Source organism: Euleptes europaea, chromosome 17, assembly GCF_029931775.1.
Source record: "Euleptes europaea isolate rEulEur1 chromosome 17, rEulEur1.hap1, whole genome shotgun sequence".
In the NCBI taxonomy this organism is placed as follows: domain Eukaryota; kingdom Metazoa; phylum Chordata; class Lepidosauria; order Squamata; family Sphaerodactylidae; genus Euleptes; species Euleptes europaea.
The window spans coordinates 13,874,053-13,889,565 of NC_079328.1; the positions used below are offsets into that span (position 1 = coordinate 13,874,053).

The 15,513-nt window shown below is 46.6% G+C and overlaps 1 protein-coding gene and 1 non-coding gene across 2 annotated transcripts in view; one reads left to right on the forward strand and one right to left on the reverse strand.

Moving 5' to 3' along the window:
* DIAPH1 (diaphanous related formin 1) overlaps positions 1-15,513 on the reverse strand; it is a 112,846-nt gene that overhangs the window by 53,629 nt on the left and 43,704 nt on the right. Inside the window, exons 12-17 of the mRNA XM_056862298.1 lie at positions 14,314-14,430; positions 13,172-13,287; positions 12,128-12,192; positions 9,905-10,084; positions 4,132-4,731; positions 1,282-1,405 (exon numbers count right to left, since the gene is read on the reverse strand). Coding sequence (XP_056718276.1) covers positions 1,282-1,405; positions 4,132-4,731; positions 9,905-10,084; positions 12,128-12,192; positions 13,172-13,287; positions 14,314-14,430 — 1,202 coding nt within the window. The remainder of the gene's footprint in view (positions 1-1,281; positions 1,406-4,131; positions 4,732-9,904; positions 10,085-12,127; positions 12,193-13,171; positions 13,288-14,313; positions 14,431-15,513) is intronic.
* Positions 1,947-2,159, forward strand: LOC130489242 (small Cajal body-specific RNA 13). The gene has a single exon (XR_008933827.1). It is a non-coding gene; the product is annotated as a small Cajal body-specific RNA 13 (non-coding RNA).

The window sequence follows — 15,513 nt, forward strand, 5'->3', positions numbered from 1 at the left end:
GCATTGAACAAAAAAGTCCTAGTGGTCCCTGGTCAAAAAAAGGTTGGGAACCACTGCTCTAGATGCACATTTCCCCCCTCCAAATTCTCAAAACTCAACAATAAGCCCCCATGCAGAGTTTTGAGAATTCAGATGGGGGAAATGTGTTATCTAGAGAGAGGCAAATCCAAGGCAAAATTTCCCATGCATAAATGGCCAAAGATAATCGGACCATCTTCCTCAGGAAAAAAGGTAGGTTTGCAGCATTTTAATTCAGGGAAAAAAAAAAGGCAACAAAAGGAAGCAGCATTTGAGGCTTATGGCTGGTGGAGAGAGAGAGAATTTCCTCTCCTCCCTTCCTCTCAAAGGTCTCAAGCTTTGAGTTTTCCAGCACTGCTTACCGATTGTGGGTTTCAAGACCACCAAAATGCCTCCATGTAATGTGCAGCTAAATTATACATTCCATCTGAATTATGACAAACTCATTGCTATGCTTTTAAAATCAGATTAGAAAGATCGGTGGAAAAGATGTCCATTAACTGCTATTTGCCACAAGAGCTGAAACAGAAAACTCCATGTTCAGAAGCAGTAGAGGTTCAGGTACAAACAGGACGGCTGTCTCCATCTGTATGGTTTAGAGACTTTTTTTTTTGACAGCTATCAATGGAGCGAAGGTGCTTAAAGAAGAAGAGTTGGTTTTTATATGCCAACTTTCTCTCCCACTTAAGGAAGAATCAAACAGGCTTACAATCACCTTCCCTCCCCCTCCCCACAACTGACACCCTGTGAGGTAGGTGGGGCTGAGAGTGTGTGACTAGCCCAAGGTCACCCAGTTGGCTTTTTGTGGAGAAGTGAGGAAACCAACCAGGTTCACCAGATTAGCCTCCGCCGCTCATATGGGGGAGTGAGGAATCAAACCCAGTTCTCCACATTGGAGTCCACCGCTCCAAACCACTGCTCTTAACCACCACGCCGGCTCCCTAGATGAACCTCTGGTCTAATCCCCAAGGTTAGTGTTCCCCACTGAACATTAGTGTTTGAAGGGAAACGGTGTGGAACACTTCAAAATCCATTTTAGGAAGCCGTGAGGGGTTTGGACTCCCTGGTAAGTGTTCCCCATGTATGTATGGACATGGGGCATCCACTTCAAAAATTCTGGCTGTTCACCAAGAAAACATACGAGAAACTTGCTGGCTGCATAAAGGTGACTCTGGCCACGGCCCCCGTGGGTGTTAGGACAAACTGCTCCTAAGGGACAACTGCAGAAGGCAGCTCCTCCCCTCCCCTGCTCCCAAGTGAAGCACTTACACTTGTTCTGTGCCACCGAGAAGGCGAGGGTCAGCTTGGCAAAGAGTTCGTCATTCTCAAAACGGTCCTCCTTGGCTTTGACCCAGAAACAGTCCTGGGAGAGCTCCTGAGCCGTAATCTGTAGAGGGACAAGACAAAGTCACCACTTTTTATGACACAAATTTATGCTCTTTCCCCCCAACCCCAACACAGCAAATAAAGTAACACCAAGTAACTCGCTCTATGCAGGGCTGCCCTTGAGACTGACCCGAACACTCCAGCAGGTTCAAAAGGCCGCAGCGCAGGTCCTAGTGGGGACCCCGCTTTGAGCACATATTCAGCCAGTGCTTCGTCAACTGCATTGGCTCCAGGTGGAGTATCGGATCAGGTTCAAGGTGCTGGTGTCGCAGTAGTAACGATCTCATCCCCAGTCTAAGGAGGTTGCACACCTGCTAGTTAGGGTCATCCTTTGTTTGCAGCTGTTAGGCCTGAAAAAGTATGGCCTTCTATATTGCTATCTAAGAAATGAGCTCATAAGTATTTGTTAAAGTAAGCAGATGTGTTTATGACAATATTGGTTATTACAACAGCCTATCAGACACTTAAGACGTAGTCACATGCTTGTTTATCAACTTTAGAGATTGATCAGATAGACAGATTTTCTCTATAAATATACATGGTTTCTGCAGCCCTGGAAGTGCCCTGTGTTGCGTTCGTACTCTGGGACAGTCGGGCTTGCAGAGAGAGCATTGGGCGGAGGAAGCCGAGGCAGGCCTGTAAAAAGCATCAGCAGCTCCATGTGCAATGTTCCTCTGACATTCTCAGAACTGTTGCCATGGAGGTAGTGAGCATCCCCCAAAAATATACCTGGTTGTAAAGAGCAAATTAAATTTCTTGAACTAAGGCTCAGGATTGAGACTGGGAAGGGCAGACATGAAGGAGCTTGAAAAGATTCTGAAGTGTAAGGATGTGTCACTGGCCACCAAGATTAAATTAATTAATGCCATCATATTCTCTATTACTATGTATGGGTGTGAAAGCTGGACATTGAAGAAAGCTTATAGGAAGAAAGCAGATTCCTTTGAAATGTGGTGTTGGAGGAGAGTGTTACGGATACCGTGGACTGCCAAAAAAAACAAATCAGCGGGTTATAGATCAAATCAAGCCAGAACTGACCCTAGAAGTTAAAATGACTAAACTATCGTATTTTTGTCACATTATGAGAAGACAAGAGTCACTAGAAAAGACAGTCATGCTAGGAAAATTTGAGGGCAGCAGGAAAAGAGGAAGACCCAACAAGAGATGGATGGACTCAATGAAGGAAGCCACAGCCCTCAATTTGCAAGATCTGAGCAACGCTGTCAAAGATAGGACATTTTGAGGACATTGATTCATAGGGTCACCATGAGTCGGAAGCGACTTGGTGGCACTTAACACACACACAAGGCTCAGGAGGCAAAAACTGAAGAAACCCTAATTGGTAAACATTAGGATCTTTAGGCTTATTAAATATTCCTTAAAAGCAATGGACAAGAAACTGAAATCTGATCTATTTTAACTGTTATAACTAATTTTGATATGTATTGTTAGGAACCTTAATAATACTAGCCTGTATAACCACATTCTGTGTTAGTTCAATTATTTCACTTCTTTACTGTACACTGTCTTGCTTAATTTAAAAAACTTCTTTTATCAATAAAAGATAAAAAGATTCAAACAGGTGTTTGGTCATTTGCTCGTTGCTCGAATTAAAACAAAAAACAGGACTCACGGTCCAAAAAATTATATTGTATTATCAAATGTTGGAAAGGGTGATAACTTTTTCTGGCATGGTAAAGCAAGGATTGATACGAAGCTGTGAATTGTATCAAAAGCAGAGCTACGGGGAATTTTCAGCTCATAATCTTTCTAAGTGCTGAGATCAGAAAAACCAAACACTACATTGGTTTTGACCTTTAAAGCCCTAAATGGTCTGGGACTAGCGTTATCTACGGGACTGCCTCTCGTGGTACGCCCCCAAGAGAGAACTGCGCTCTGCGAACAACAAACTACTGGTGGTCCCCAGCCCGAAGACTGTCCTGATGTCCCCGACCAGGGCTTTTTTGGCCCTGGCTCCGGTCTTGTGGAACTCTCTGTCGAATGAGACCAGGGCCCTGCGGGACCTCATGCAGTCCCGCAGGGCCTGTAAGACAGAGACGTCCCACCTGGCCTATGGTTGAGGACAGCAACGGTGTGTATCGTCATAGCTGGCCTACTTGCCCACCTGACTTTTTTCGATCATTATTTTATTCCATCGATTTTGGTGGGGCCGGATTGCTGTTCTTTCTCCCCTGCTTACTACGGCCCAGTGTGTTAGGAATCTGCGCCGAACAATTTAATGGATTTCACCGGCTCACTGTGAAATTTTAGCAGTTTTTTAATGTTGTGTTATGTTTTTTGTCGATGTTTTATGTATAATGCTAACTTGTTCAGTCACTTGCTAGCTGCTCTGAGCCCGGTCACAGCCGGGAAGTGAGCAGGTTATAAATCGAATAAAATAATTAAAATAATATATTAAAGTCCTGGCCTGGATGGCCCAGGGGTGCCTGATCTCTGGTACAGTTATTGGCACGGGCAGGAGGATAAGGAAGAGAGTGAATAGTTTCTCATCTCTTCAAGCCACAGCACCAGGTGAAGCTTAATCAACCCTCCCTACCATCACAACCACCCATCTAATGCAAAACACACCAGACACTGCAAGGATCAGGCGCACAAGGGGAATCATTTCAAGCACAACACGAGGACTGAGATGACCGGCAGTGGAGAAAAAGGAAGAGCAACCCCAAGCGAACAGGAATATCTAGTAACCAATTAGCAGAAGGCCACCTTGGACCAGTTGGTTCTTCGCAGCTGAACTTCTGGTTTATACGTCCTCTTCGGAGCCAACCCAAACGGAAGGACGGGAGCTGCGGGAGTCATGGCCCCAAAGCCAGGAGGCAAGGGAGGAGGGGGCACTCCAGGACCACCAAGAGGAGGCGGCGGCGGCACTCCAGGCCCACCAGGGAGAGGTGGAGGCGGCGGAGGCGCTCCAGGCCCACCAGGAAGGGGCGGCGGTGGCGGCGGCATTCCGGGCCCACCAGGAAGTGGCGGCGGTGGAGGTGGTGGTGGCGGCACTCCAATGGCACCAGGAAGAGGCGGAGGTGGCGGCGGCGGCGGTGGCATTCCAACGGCACCAGGAAGAGGCGGAGGTGGCGGCGGTGGAGGCGGCATTCCAACGGCAGCGGGAAGAGGTGGCGGTGGTGGCACTACTGCCATTCCTGGCAAAGGCGGTGGTGGCGGTGGCACTACAGCTAAACCAGGAAGGGGCGGAGGGGGAGGAATGGCAGGCCCACCGGGTACAGGCTGTGGCGGGAAGCCGGCAGAGGAAGCAGCAATGTCCTCCATTTTCTTCTTAGCACCTTCAAGTTCTTTTTTAAGTATGGCAATCTAGACCCAAAAAGAGGTAGGACAAGTAAAGGTTATAGCAGGGAAATGACAGCCTATCTCGCATCCGACCATCTCTGAACATTTTGCTATTTCCTTGACTGTTCTCAGCACAGACACATTTTGCCACGTTAATTTCTAAAGATGTACCTTTTCTATAAATTGATAAGTGCCTTAAATGAGAAAAAATATACATACTAATTGTCATTAATTCTTCTGTGGCGTCACATTAAACTTTGGAGTCAGCAGTCAAACCTCTCACCACTAAAGCAGTGAGCCCTCGTCCCGACTGGGGATTGGGTGGGTGGAGAAGGGGGGTCTGGAGTGGTGTTGGGGGAAGGTGGAGCAGCTCCAAACCTCCCAATAAGAGGAACTTTGTGCTAAGAACCACAAGTGTGACCACTATCAGTGCAATCCTAAGGACAGTTGCACCAGTCTAAGCCCATTCATTTCAATGGGCTTAGACTGGAGTAACTCTCCATATGATTGCGCTGTTAAGTGCACTTAGCAACCATAAGTGATTCGATTTTGCATTCTGGATATCAGGTTTATCCAGACTTTATGAATTATGTCCAAGACTTTATGACTTTATCCAAGACTTTATGAATTATGTCTCTCTGTATATCATCTGCCCTGACCTGGATGGCCCAGACTAGCCTGATCTCGTCAGATCTCAGAAGCTAAGCAGGGTTGACCCAGGCAAGTATTCAGATGGTAGACATCCAAGGAATACCAGGGACGTGACGCGGAGATAGGCAATGGCAAACCACATCTGAACGCCTCTGGTTATTTATCTTCTATACTTTGGGGTTTACCTAATGGAATGAACTGTCACTACTGATTAATTTCTTAGTACCGTTTTCCTTTCTTACTATAACTAAGGTGCAAACATAACTTTACTTTGAAAGGAGGGGACCTGGAGCTGCCCCCCCGCTCCATGAACTGGGCAGCAGTTGGTGGCAGCTCTGCAGGTGGACAGGCTGTACTACAAGTGGGTGGCCCAGTGAGGGACCACAAGAACATTAAGAAAGGCCATGCGGGATCAGACCAAAATTTAAACATAAGTAGAATTAATGTTGGATCACTGATTCTAAGATATTATTATACATAGATTGTATTGCACCAATTTTAGGGTACCCAAAGGATTCTATTTTGGTATTAGAAAATATCATTCTGAAACATGTTGCATATTAACTCTCCTATTTTGCAGTAATTCTGTAAAGAAGTGATATGATATGATTAATGGTATGATGGAAAATAATTTACAGTCGGATCCAAAAGTACTTTTGTTAGGGTAACACCTTTCATTATGATGATTAGAACTTATTATGGGTTTGATGATTACAGGTCAAGTCTTCACTGCCACATACTGGGAATACAGTCCTTCTCCTTTAACAGAATTAGAATAAACCAATGTGGGATTCTGCAGTAATGTCGAGGTTAATATATTATGGGAGTGGTTGAAAACACAGGTGAAAAGCGTTATTGGAAAATGGGCATTATTTGTAACGAGTTGGAACAATAGATTCCAGGATAATATCCAGTTGTATGCTCTCTTTGCAACATGGTAAAATGAGAGCTGTAAGGGAGCAAGGATAGAAATTTAATGGTCTGAGAATACAGGAAAATTATAATGTAAATAATCTTTATTACTGCGGTTCATTCTGCTTGCCCTTGGGGGGAAAAGCATCTTCAACCATGTTTTTGGGAGGAGATGCAAGATGGTGCATAGATGGAATCTGGTGTATGAAAACAACGGAACACATTGTATTAATGCTGGAGGAATGCGGGGGGGGGAAGCAAAATATAGAAAAACAATGAGGTCTTTATCTTTGGCATCATTAAGTTGTAAGTTTCTGTCGTGCTTTTAAATGTATTAGCTATGTAACTGTTACATCAACAGTTTTCCCCCCCTCTGTGCCGTAGTACGTGTCCAACGTATTTGAAAGTGAAGAGGTGAGGAAAGGTTACACGGATTGATATCCCTGGATAACTGAGGGTATTAAATGTCTTGGGGAAATTAGATTTTGTAAGCAAGTTCTGTTGGAACCATGCTGTGAGATGCTTGCACGTTTGGACTAGCTGTGTGTGTTTGTTTTACTTTTCTAAAATAAAATTTGAAAAATAAACTTTGGATGGAGCCATCTTTGGCACTGTTTTCCTCATGATCTAGTTCAGGGGTCAGCAAACTGCGGCTCTTTGGCCCCTTGAGTGCGGCTCTCCAAACTTGGTTCGGAACCCCTGCTCTCGCGCCCGCTCGCGCCGGCAGCCGGGCTGCGGAGCCGGCGCGCCTGAGAGAGAGAGAGAGCAGGCGAGCGGGCGTGCTGTCTCCCCACCCCCCGCCGTGGAGAATGGCCGGATCCCCCTTTCCCTTGCCCTCAATGGTTGGGAGGCTAAAGCCTCCCCTCTAGCCACGCAATTGCTGGGCGGGCGGCTGGGCGGTTCCTGGCCCGGGCCCACCTGCCTATCAGCTGTTGGGCGGGGCGGGCTTCCTTTGGCGGCACGTCCTCGGCAGCGGTGCTGGGCCGCGGCGCCCCGTCTTCTGCGGCGCCGACTCCGTTCCCCTGTCGTCTTCTGGGCCTGCAGGTCCCTGTAAGCCGGGAAGAGGCACACTTTGGAGCCAGCGCAGGGGCTTGTCTGGTAAGTGGAGGGTGGTGGGAAAGCCCCGGGGCATGGGGTGGGGCCTCCGACCCGGGACACACATAATGCTACAACTCGGGGTCATCTGCTGAAGCTTGAGGGTGGGAGATTCAAAACTGATAAAAGGAAGTATTTTTTCACACAACGCGTGGTTAAATGGTGGGACTCCCTGCCCCAGGAGGTGGTGATGGCTGCCAACTTGGAGGGCTTTAAGAGGGGAGTGGACCTGTTCATGGAGGTGAGGGCTATCCATGGCTACTAATCAAAATGGATACTAGTCATGATGCATACCTATTCTCTCCAGGATCAGAGGAGCAGGCCTATTATATCAGGTGCTATGGAACGCAGGCAGGACAATGATGCTGCCCTGGTCTTGCTGGTGGGCTTCCTGGAGGCACCTGGTTGGCCACTGTGGGAACAGACTGCTGGACTTGAAGGGCCTTGGTCTGATCCAGCACGACCTTTCTTATGTTCTTATGTGTTTACTGCATCTGTGAATCTAGAAGTTTGCTCACATTGTTCACATTAAGTGTTTGTCAGTCATTGTCATGATTTAATTTTATGGATACCTTACTTACTTTTTTCCCTCCTCAGAGGCCATGTCTACCCACTGGCTTTCTTGGCGGTAGACCTAGACTCCAAGGAGGGGAAAAAGTCCCCCTTCAGAGGCCAGGTCCACCAATTGGCTTCTATGGGCCTCCGGAGGCCAGGTCTACTGCCAAGAAAGCCAATGGGTAGACCTGGCCTCCCAATGGACTCAGCTGGAGGACAGGTGTACCAATAGGCTTTTATGGCGGTAGACCAGGCCTCCAGACAAGTACTCCGGACGGGGAGGGGGAAATGGCAGGGACTTAGAATTTAATTTTTATCAATAAATAAGATCATTATTAAGTATGATATCAAGTTTTATTCAGTGTACCTATAGTTTAATTAAGACTTAAAACTTTAATTAAAGTTTATTAAGTTAATAAACAGTGTACCTACCTATATAGTTTAAGAAATTTGGCTCTCAAAAGAAATCTCAATCGTTGTACTGTTGATATTTGGCTCTTTTGAATAATGAGTTTGCCGACCCCTGATCTAGTTCCTTTACATTCCTGCTGCCCGTTCTGATCTTGGGGTGGGGGGGCTTCCCACACCTCCTCCTTTCTCTTCTCAATTAACACTTGTCTACCTCTTCCCTTCTCTGGCCTACACATAAACCTTCTGCTTTTTAAAGGTTTCCTTCAAATGGTCCTAATTCACTATTAACACAGCTTTTCTTAGAGCAGAACAAGCAATCTCATTTTGAACTTGCATCTTCTATAAATTACTCCAGGCCACTGATTCTCCTTTTCCACCATTTCACTTTTGCCTACGGGTTTAAACCACACACACACACACGAAACTCATGCTGACCAAATTCCAATTTAGACTGTTACTCCTGGGAAGCGGATGTTGGGGCTTCGCTGCCGTGTTATCTGTTTTCTGTGTTTCTGTCTCTCTAGGAGTTTCCCAACTATATCCCCCTCATTGTGACGCACAAATACAGTATTCATGGTGAGTTAAATTGCATAGTTAAATTCTGGAACTCCCTCCCCTAGGATGTGCTGATGGCTGCCAACTTGGAAGGCTTTAAGAGGGGAGTGGACATGTTCATGGAGGAGAGGGCTATCCATGGGTACTATATAAAATGGATACTAGTCATGATGCATACCGATTCTCTCCAGTAACAGAGGAGCAGGCCTATTATATTAGGTGCTGTGGCGCACAGGCAGGATAATGCTGCTGCAGTCATCTTTTTGTGGGCTTCCTAGAGGCACCCGGGTGTCCACTGTGTGAACAGACTGCTGGACTTGATGGACCTTGGACTGATCCAGCATGGCCTTTCTTATGTTCTTATGAGCATGCCTATTATATTAAGTGCTTTGGAACACAGGCAAGGTAAGGCTGCTTCAGTTGTCTTGTTTGTGGGCTTCCTGGAGGTACCTGGTTGGCCACTGTGAACAGGTTGCTGTACTTGATGGACCTTAATCTGATACAGCAGGGCTTTTCTTATGTGACTGGGTCAAGCAGGCCACAAAATCCCAGCAAGCGGCTCCTGCTGCACAGCTCCTTCCTTCCACCGGCTACAAACAACCTACCCTCTCTTTCTTCCCCTACACTGGCATTCCCATCTCTCATTCTCTTTGTTTTATCAATTGGTTTGTCCATTTGATCATGTAGTAATTCAGTTACAACTTAATTATGCCTGTTGGTTGTGCTTCTATGCTGTCTGTTATCACTTGATCACTATCCTGTCATACACTTTTCACACACATCCATTCTTTGCTTAATAGCAACACTTTTTTTTCTCCACCTGAGAACTTCTTGATGTTTTAATACAGAAATATCTGGTAAGAGATCTTCGATGCAACCAATCTCTGTACATTTCATATTTTCTGAATTCACAGACCCAGGGACAAAACACATTGTGCTGATCCCCTTGGGCCAATATAGGATCAGACTGGGTTTTTATAACACCCATCCTCATCACCCATCCCACCACAACTATGACCTCATCGTTCAGCGCAGAAGAAGAACTTTCCAGACTTTGCTTCTCCAACACGATCTGCTGTTTCTCTGTTTCCAGGGCTTCCTTCTCTTGGCATAGATCTTGGATTTTTTGCTCAAAGTCACCTTCCTTCTTCTTCATTTCACCTTGCAGCTCATGCCGGGCAGTCAACTCAGACTCCAGCTGAGGGGGGGGAAAGTTATACAGCAGTTGTTACAATATACTCCATGCTGGGTAGGCCTCAGGCTGGAGTCCCGTGTTCAATTGCTCTATGCAAACAGATAATACTGATGAAGGACAGGGAGGGGGAACTTGCTATTGTTAAATACAGAAATGGCTTCCATAAACAGAAAGGGGTCTATCACCACAGGGGACTAAAAGGTAACGGGCACAAACTGACGGAAGAAAACTTCCGATGAGGGAAAAGGAAATTAACAGATTAGAAAATGGCCTGTGAAGTTACATTCTAATATTAACAAACCTTCAATGGAAGCATCTAGGAAAAGCCTCCTCCTCACCATTTTGGATGGCCAGAGCCCTCTGTTCATCCTCTCGCTAGAAGGAGAGAACAAGGGGAAAGGAAATGGTCCCAACCCAGCCAGCAAACTATGAGGCAGCGCCAATTTTGCCCTCTGAGGAAGAGGAGGAAACCTGTGTTTCACTCACAGGGAAAGCAGCTGACAATATTTATTTATTTATTTCGCTGGTACCCCTCCTTTTCTACATATGATCTCAAGAAATTGTTCTTTGTCAAGCCAATGGTCCAACTAGGCTAGGATGGCCTCTGTAATGGCGGCAGCTTTCCCGGGGCACAGAAAATTCTTCCCAGCCCTCCAGTATGCTAGGGATTATCTGAGAGCTTTTGCACGCAAAGAGCATGTTTCGCCCTTGAGTTATGATCCCTTCCCTTCATTACGGAGATGAGGTGTTTTATGAGGTAAAAAAGTTATCCCCTCAGACAGGAATCACTTCTTTGTTTGGAATCTGTCTCTCCCAAGAAAGACAATGTGTAGAATTCCTGGTTCTAATTCAGTGCAACTAAAACACACTTTCCACACTCCTAGGAAAGGTCCAGGGATAATTATAGAGGGAATCACAACAGAGGCTCTCCCCTTTCTTTTCTCCCTCAGCCCAGCAGCCCTCATGCTCTCTTTTGTTCTCTGTAGGTAGGAAATGCATCTTTCGGGACACTGCAACCTTCACCGAGGATTTACTCGGGAGTGTAACTTTCCAATCGTTTCTTGTCCTTCCTTCTCATCTCTCCGTCACTCGAGTACACAACCATTTCTTTCATAAGCCCCCTTTCATCCTCTACTTCTTATACAGCATAAAGACCTTTCTACAGCTAAGCAAGAGGCCGTCCAGGCTCAATCACATGACTCTTGAACGATGGAACCTTATATTATGTCTAATGAGTTCCTCCAGAAAGCACCAACTGTGAAAAATTTCAATCAGGGTGGAAGAATTCTAGCAATGTGCACAATGAATGTTTCTCCTGGTAGGTGCTTTCTCAGTAGTAATACATTGGTTGCAAGTTTATGTAATAAAACATTTTGCTTGATTTTTGAGGTGACTTTGTTGGATCTTGGCTGAGAGTTCTCTGGAAGGAGAGCAGGATATACACGGAATAAATAAACACAAGAAGACAAAGGGGGGAATTTTGGAGAATGTAATAAAATGTCTCTGTGCTGCCACTGAAATAAAATGTGATTCAAGCCTCAATTGTGTTTGGTCAGGCAGAAGCTAGAAGAGGGCAGACCAGTTATAAGCAAGGGGGGCACACTCCTTCCATGTCCAAGAGCATCCTTCCATCTTTGGACACCCCTTTCATATATTACAGGGTCTTCCTCATGCAGTTCTGTCAGTAACCAAACCTGAGCTAGGAGGTTATTTCCCAATTCCTGGGACCTGTTCTTATCTCTGAACCATTTGTCCAAAGACATTTGTTCCCTGTCTGCCTCTAGACGAGCAACATGGGGCCTGCTTGGTGGGCTTATTGGCCAAACTGGGCAGGCAGGATGAAAATACTAATAGAAGAAAATGGGCAGAGTAAAGGTGGCCAGAAAGGCAAATAAAAAGGAAGAACAGATGACTAATACAAATGAGCCAGAAAGTGTTTAAAAGATGTAGAAATATTGGATTTACGAAGGCAACGGAAGCCACAGAAAGAAATGAAAATACAGGAGACGGGGATGCAAATAAGGTAACAAACCAATTGGTTATCACCTTTTTCTCCAGTTCAATGGCTTTGGCTTCACTTTTTGCCACTTTAGTTTGGTCGATCAAGTTATCTACATGAAAAGAAGCAATTAGGAGAATCGTAATGGAAACCCCGCTGCCTGCACCCCTCCCACATCAGCTCAAGACAGTTCATTTTTTAGAAGAGTTGGTTTTTATACCCTGCTTTTCTCTACCTTTAAGGAGTCTCAAAGAAGCTTACAGTCACCTTCCCTTCCCCCCACACAACAGTCACCTGAGGTATATGGGACTGAGAGAGTTCTGAGAGAACTGTGACTGGCCCAAGGTCAGCCAGCAGGCTTCATGTGGAGGAGTGGGGAATCGAACCCGGTTCTCCAGATTAGAGTCTGCTGCTCTTAATCGCTACACTAGGCTGGCTGTCAGGTATAATTGTGGTTCCCCATTTGGGGTATGCCTCACTTTCAGGAGCCAACTAAGTCAAGTCAGCATCCACCACATGCTTTTCCCTTAAGAAGCTTGAAGAGCCCCTACTGGTAACGGATCTTGCCTTCTGCCTCAATGTGCCTCAGTGAGGAAGAGATCTGGCAGAGATCTCTTGTGCATCATTCCAAGCATGTTGTGCTTCCATTTATAACAATGCCGTTATCCCTGGGCATGACTATTTTGTATTAATATTAAATAATAATAATAACTGAACTAAGATGCCATATATCTACAGCAAGCAACATAGAATATGTATCCACTACCCCACAATTTATTCTACTAGTGAAAGCCTAGGGCAGGGATGTCAAACTCAATTGTTACAAGGACCGGATATAACATAAACGTCACTTGGTCGGGCCGGGCCATGCCTTGCCAGCCCAGACTGAGAAGGGGGGGGGAATGGGCGGGCTGTCTCAGCTGGCTCACAAGCAGGATAAGAGCTCTCAAGGGGCTGGATCCGGCCCTTTGGCCATATGTTTGACACCCCTGGCCTAGGGGAAGGAGGTCTATTGGCATATCATAACAATGGGGTCTGGAAAAATAAAGACGGAGCGCTCTCCAGAAGTCAAGCAAACTGTTTGGACTCACCTATCAATCCCTCAACATTAACGTCGATGTGCTTGCACTTAAAATCTGGATCAGCCCCATTCTTTTGCAGGACTATCTGGGAAATGCACTCCTCAATCAGCTTAAAATACTGAGGCCTGGAGAGGGCGGGGGGAGAAAGAAAGAATTAACGCTGATATTCCAAAGTACAGATCTCCCAGCAGAAGTGTCCCAAAAAGAGAGATTACAAGACAGTTTCTCATCTTGGAACTGCGTGTGTGTGTTCGTGTACTCGCCATCAAGTCACAGCTGGCTTACAGCGACCCAGTAGGGTTTTCAAGATAAGAGACGTTCGGAGGTGGTTTGCCATTGCCTCCCTCTGAAAGAGTTCTGAGAGAACCGTGACTGGCTCAAGGTCACCCAGCAGGCTTGACGTGGAGTAGTGGGGAATCCAACCCGGCTCTCCAGACCAGAGTCCACTGCTCTTAACTGCTACACCACGCTGGCTGTCCTGGAACTACCCCATTTCTTACCAGCCCAGCTGAGCTCCCCCTTCTGCATCACACCCGCCTTATTTCCCTCCTGCCTGCCCACCCTTGCGCTTTTCCCAGTTCAGTGCTCCTCTCCATAGCCAGTTCAGCTTCCCTCATATCACAGTAGCATAGTTAAATTGTGGAACTCCCTGCCCCAGGATGGGGTGAGGGCTGCCAACTTGGAAGGCTTTAAGAGGGGAGTGGACATGTTCGTGGAGAGGGCTAGTCATGGCTATTAGTCAAAATGGATACTAGTCATGATGCATACCTATTATCTCCAGAATCAGAGGAGCAGGCCTATTATATGAGGTGCTGTGGAACACAGGCAGGATGGTGCTGCTGCACTCGTCTTGTTTGTGGGCTTCCTAGAGGCACCTGGTTGGCAACTGTGTGAACAGACTGCTGGACTTGATAGGCCTTGGTCTGATCCATCATGGCCTTTCTTATGTTCTTAAGTAGCAGTATTCCCACATCACAAAAGGTATCTTCTGCCAGTGCAGAGGATGAAAATTTGTTGAACAGATGTATTTATTTAATAATGGTCACCCTTGTCCATGCATCTTGAGGCAGTTTGACTATTCCAAATTCTGCGCGCACACCCCCCCAAAGCAGAATCAGCACTGACAGCAGTGACACTGCGTCCCCATTTACCTGGCATCGTAGTCATTACGGATGAGCAGGAGATGCTGCAGAAGAGAGAGGAAATGTTGCTCTGCCTTCGAATCCTTGACTGTATTGAGAAGAATCTGGAATATCTCGCCAAAGTCAGTGAGGGGAGAATTAAAGGTTAAGGAGGCAAAAACCACCTGAAAGGTGTATAGCCTGAGTTCCCCTGAGGGGAAGCTGACCCATCCACTCAACTTCCTCTTCACAGTCAGTCACCCAAATCTTCCAAAGAAGGCAGGGCAATCTGTTTCCACCACTGGGAACATCTCTATTTTGCTGCTTTGTGGGCACCACTCCCTGACAATATGCATCTCTCTCTGGGATGCAACACAAGTTATGTTCCGGGAAACCTTCGAGCTTAGGTTTCATTGCACTTCTTGCCATTTTCCCTCAAGGCTGGCTGGCCTAACCCCTATTTCCCTGCCAATTAATACGAGAGGCAGTGGCAGTCAGTGTGTAGGGCTAGGACTCGGGAGAGCCAGGTTCGGTCCCCACAGGGTGACCTCAGGATAGTCACTCTCGCTCAGTCTACTAAACTACCTCACAGAGTTGCTATAAGGATAACTGGGGGAGGGAGAAGAATCCTCTCTGAGGGCCCTGGAAGAAAAGAGGGATAAACACATACAGGTGTATGTACACGATACAGAAGAGATTGCCGCTGTGGGTTTGACCCGAAAGGGGACTCCACTGCAGAGCCTCATTTCCTCTGCTCTGTTTTTGCATAAAGGCACATATTCCAGATGCCATCTGGTGGTCAAGCATCACACAAAAATCTCCATCACATCACAAACCAAAACCCATCCTAATTCACGGTCCAGCTCCGCTCCCTTTCTTTGCCATCCTTTCCCTCCATACTTCTCTGTGCTTCTCCAAGGGCCGCCTATTCCTTGAGTCCAAGCATCCCTGTGGCGGCATTCATTTCCCCACCTGTGCACATGTAGAAGGAGCTGGGGAATCTACTCTTCCACTTCCAACAGTCTTCCATAGGGGGATTGGAATCAACGTCTATTCCATCCTCAAGTCTGTGTTCAACCCTCACTGGCCTGAGCCCTGTGCTACCGGAATGGAGGCCTTGCTGCCAAGGACACAGAAGGTGGGGCCACCCCCGAGCCACTAGCCAGGTGTGTAGACACCACTAATGTGGCTGCACCTCATTTAAGCCTAATAACTGAGGGGATTGACCAA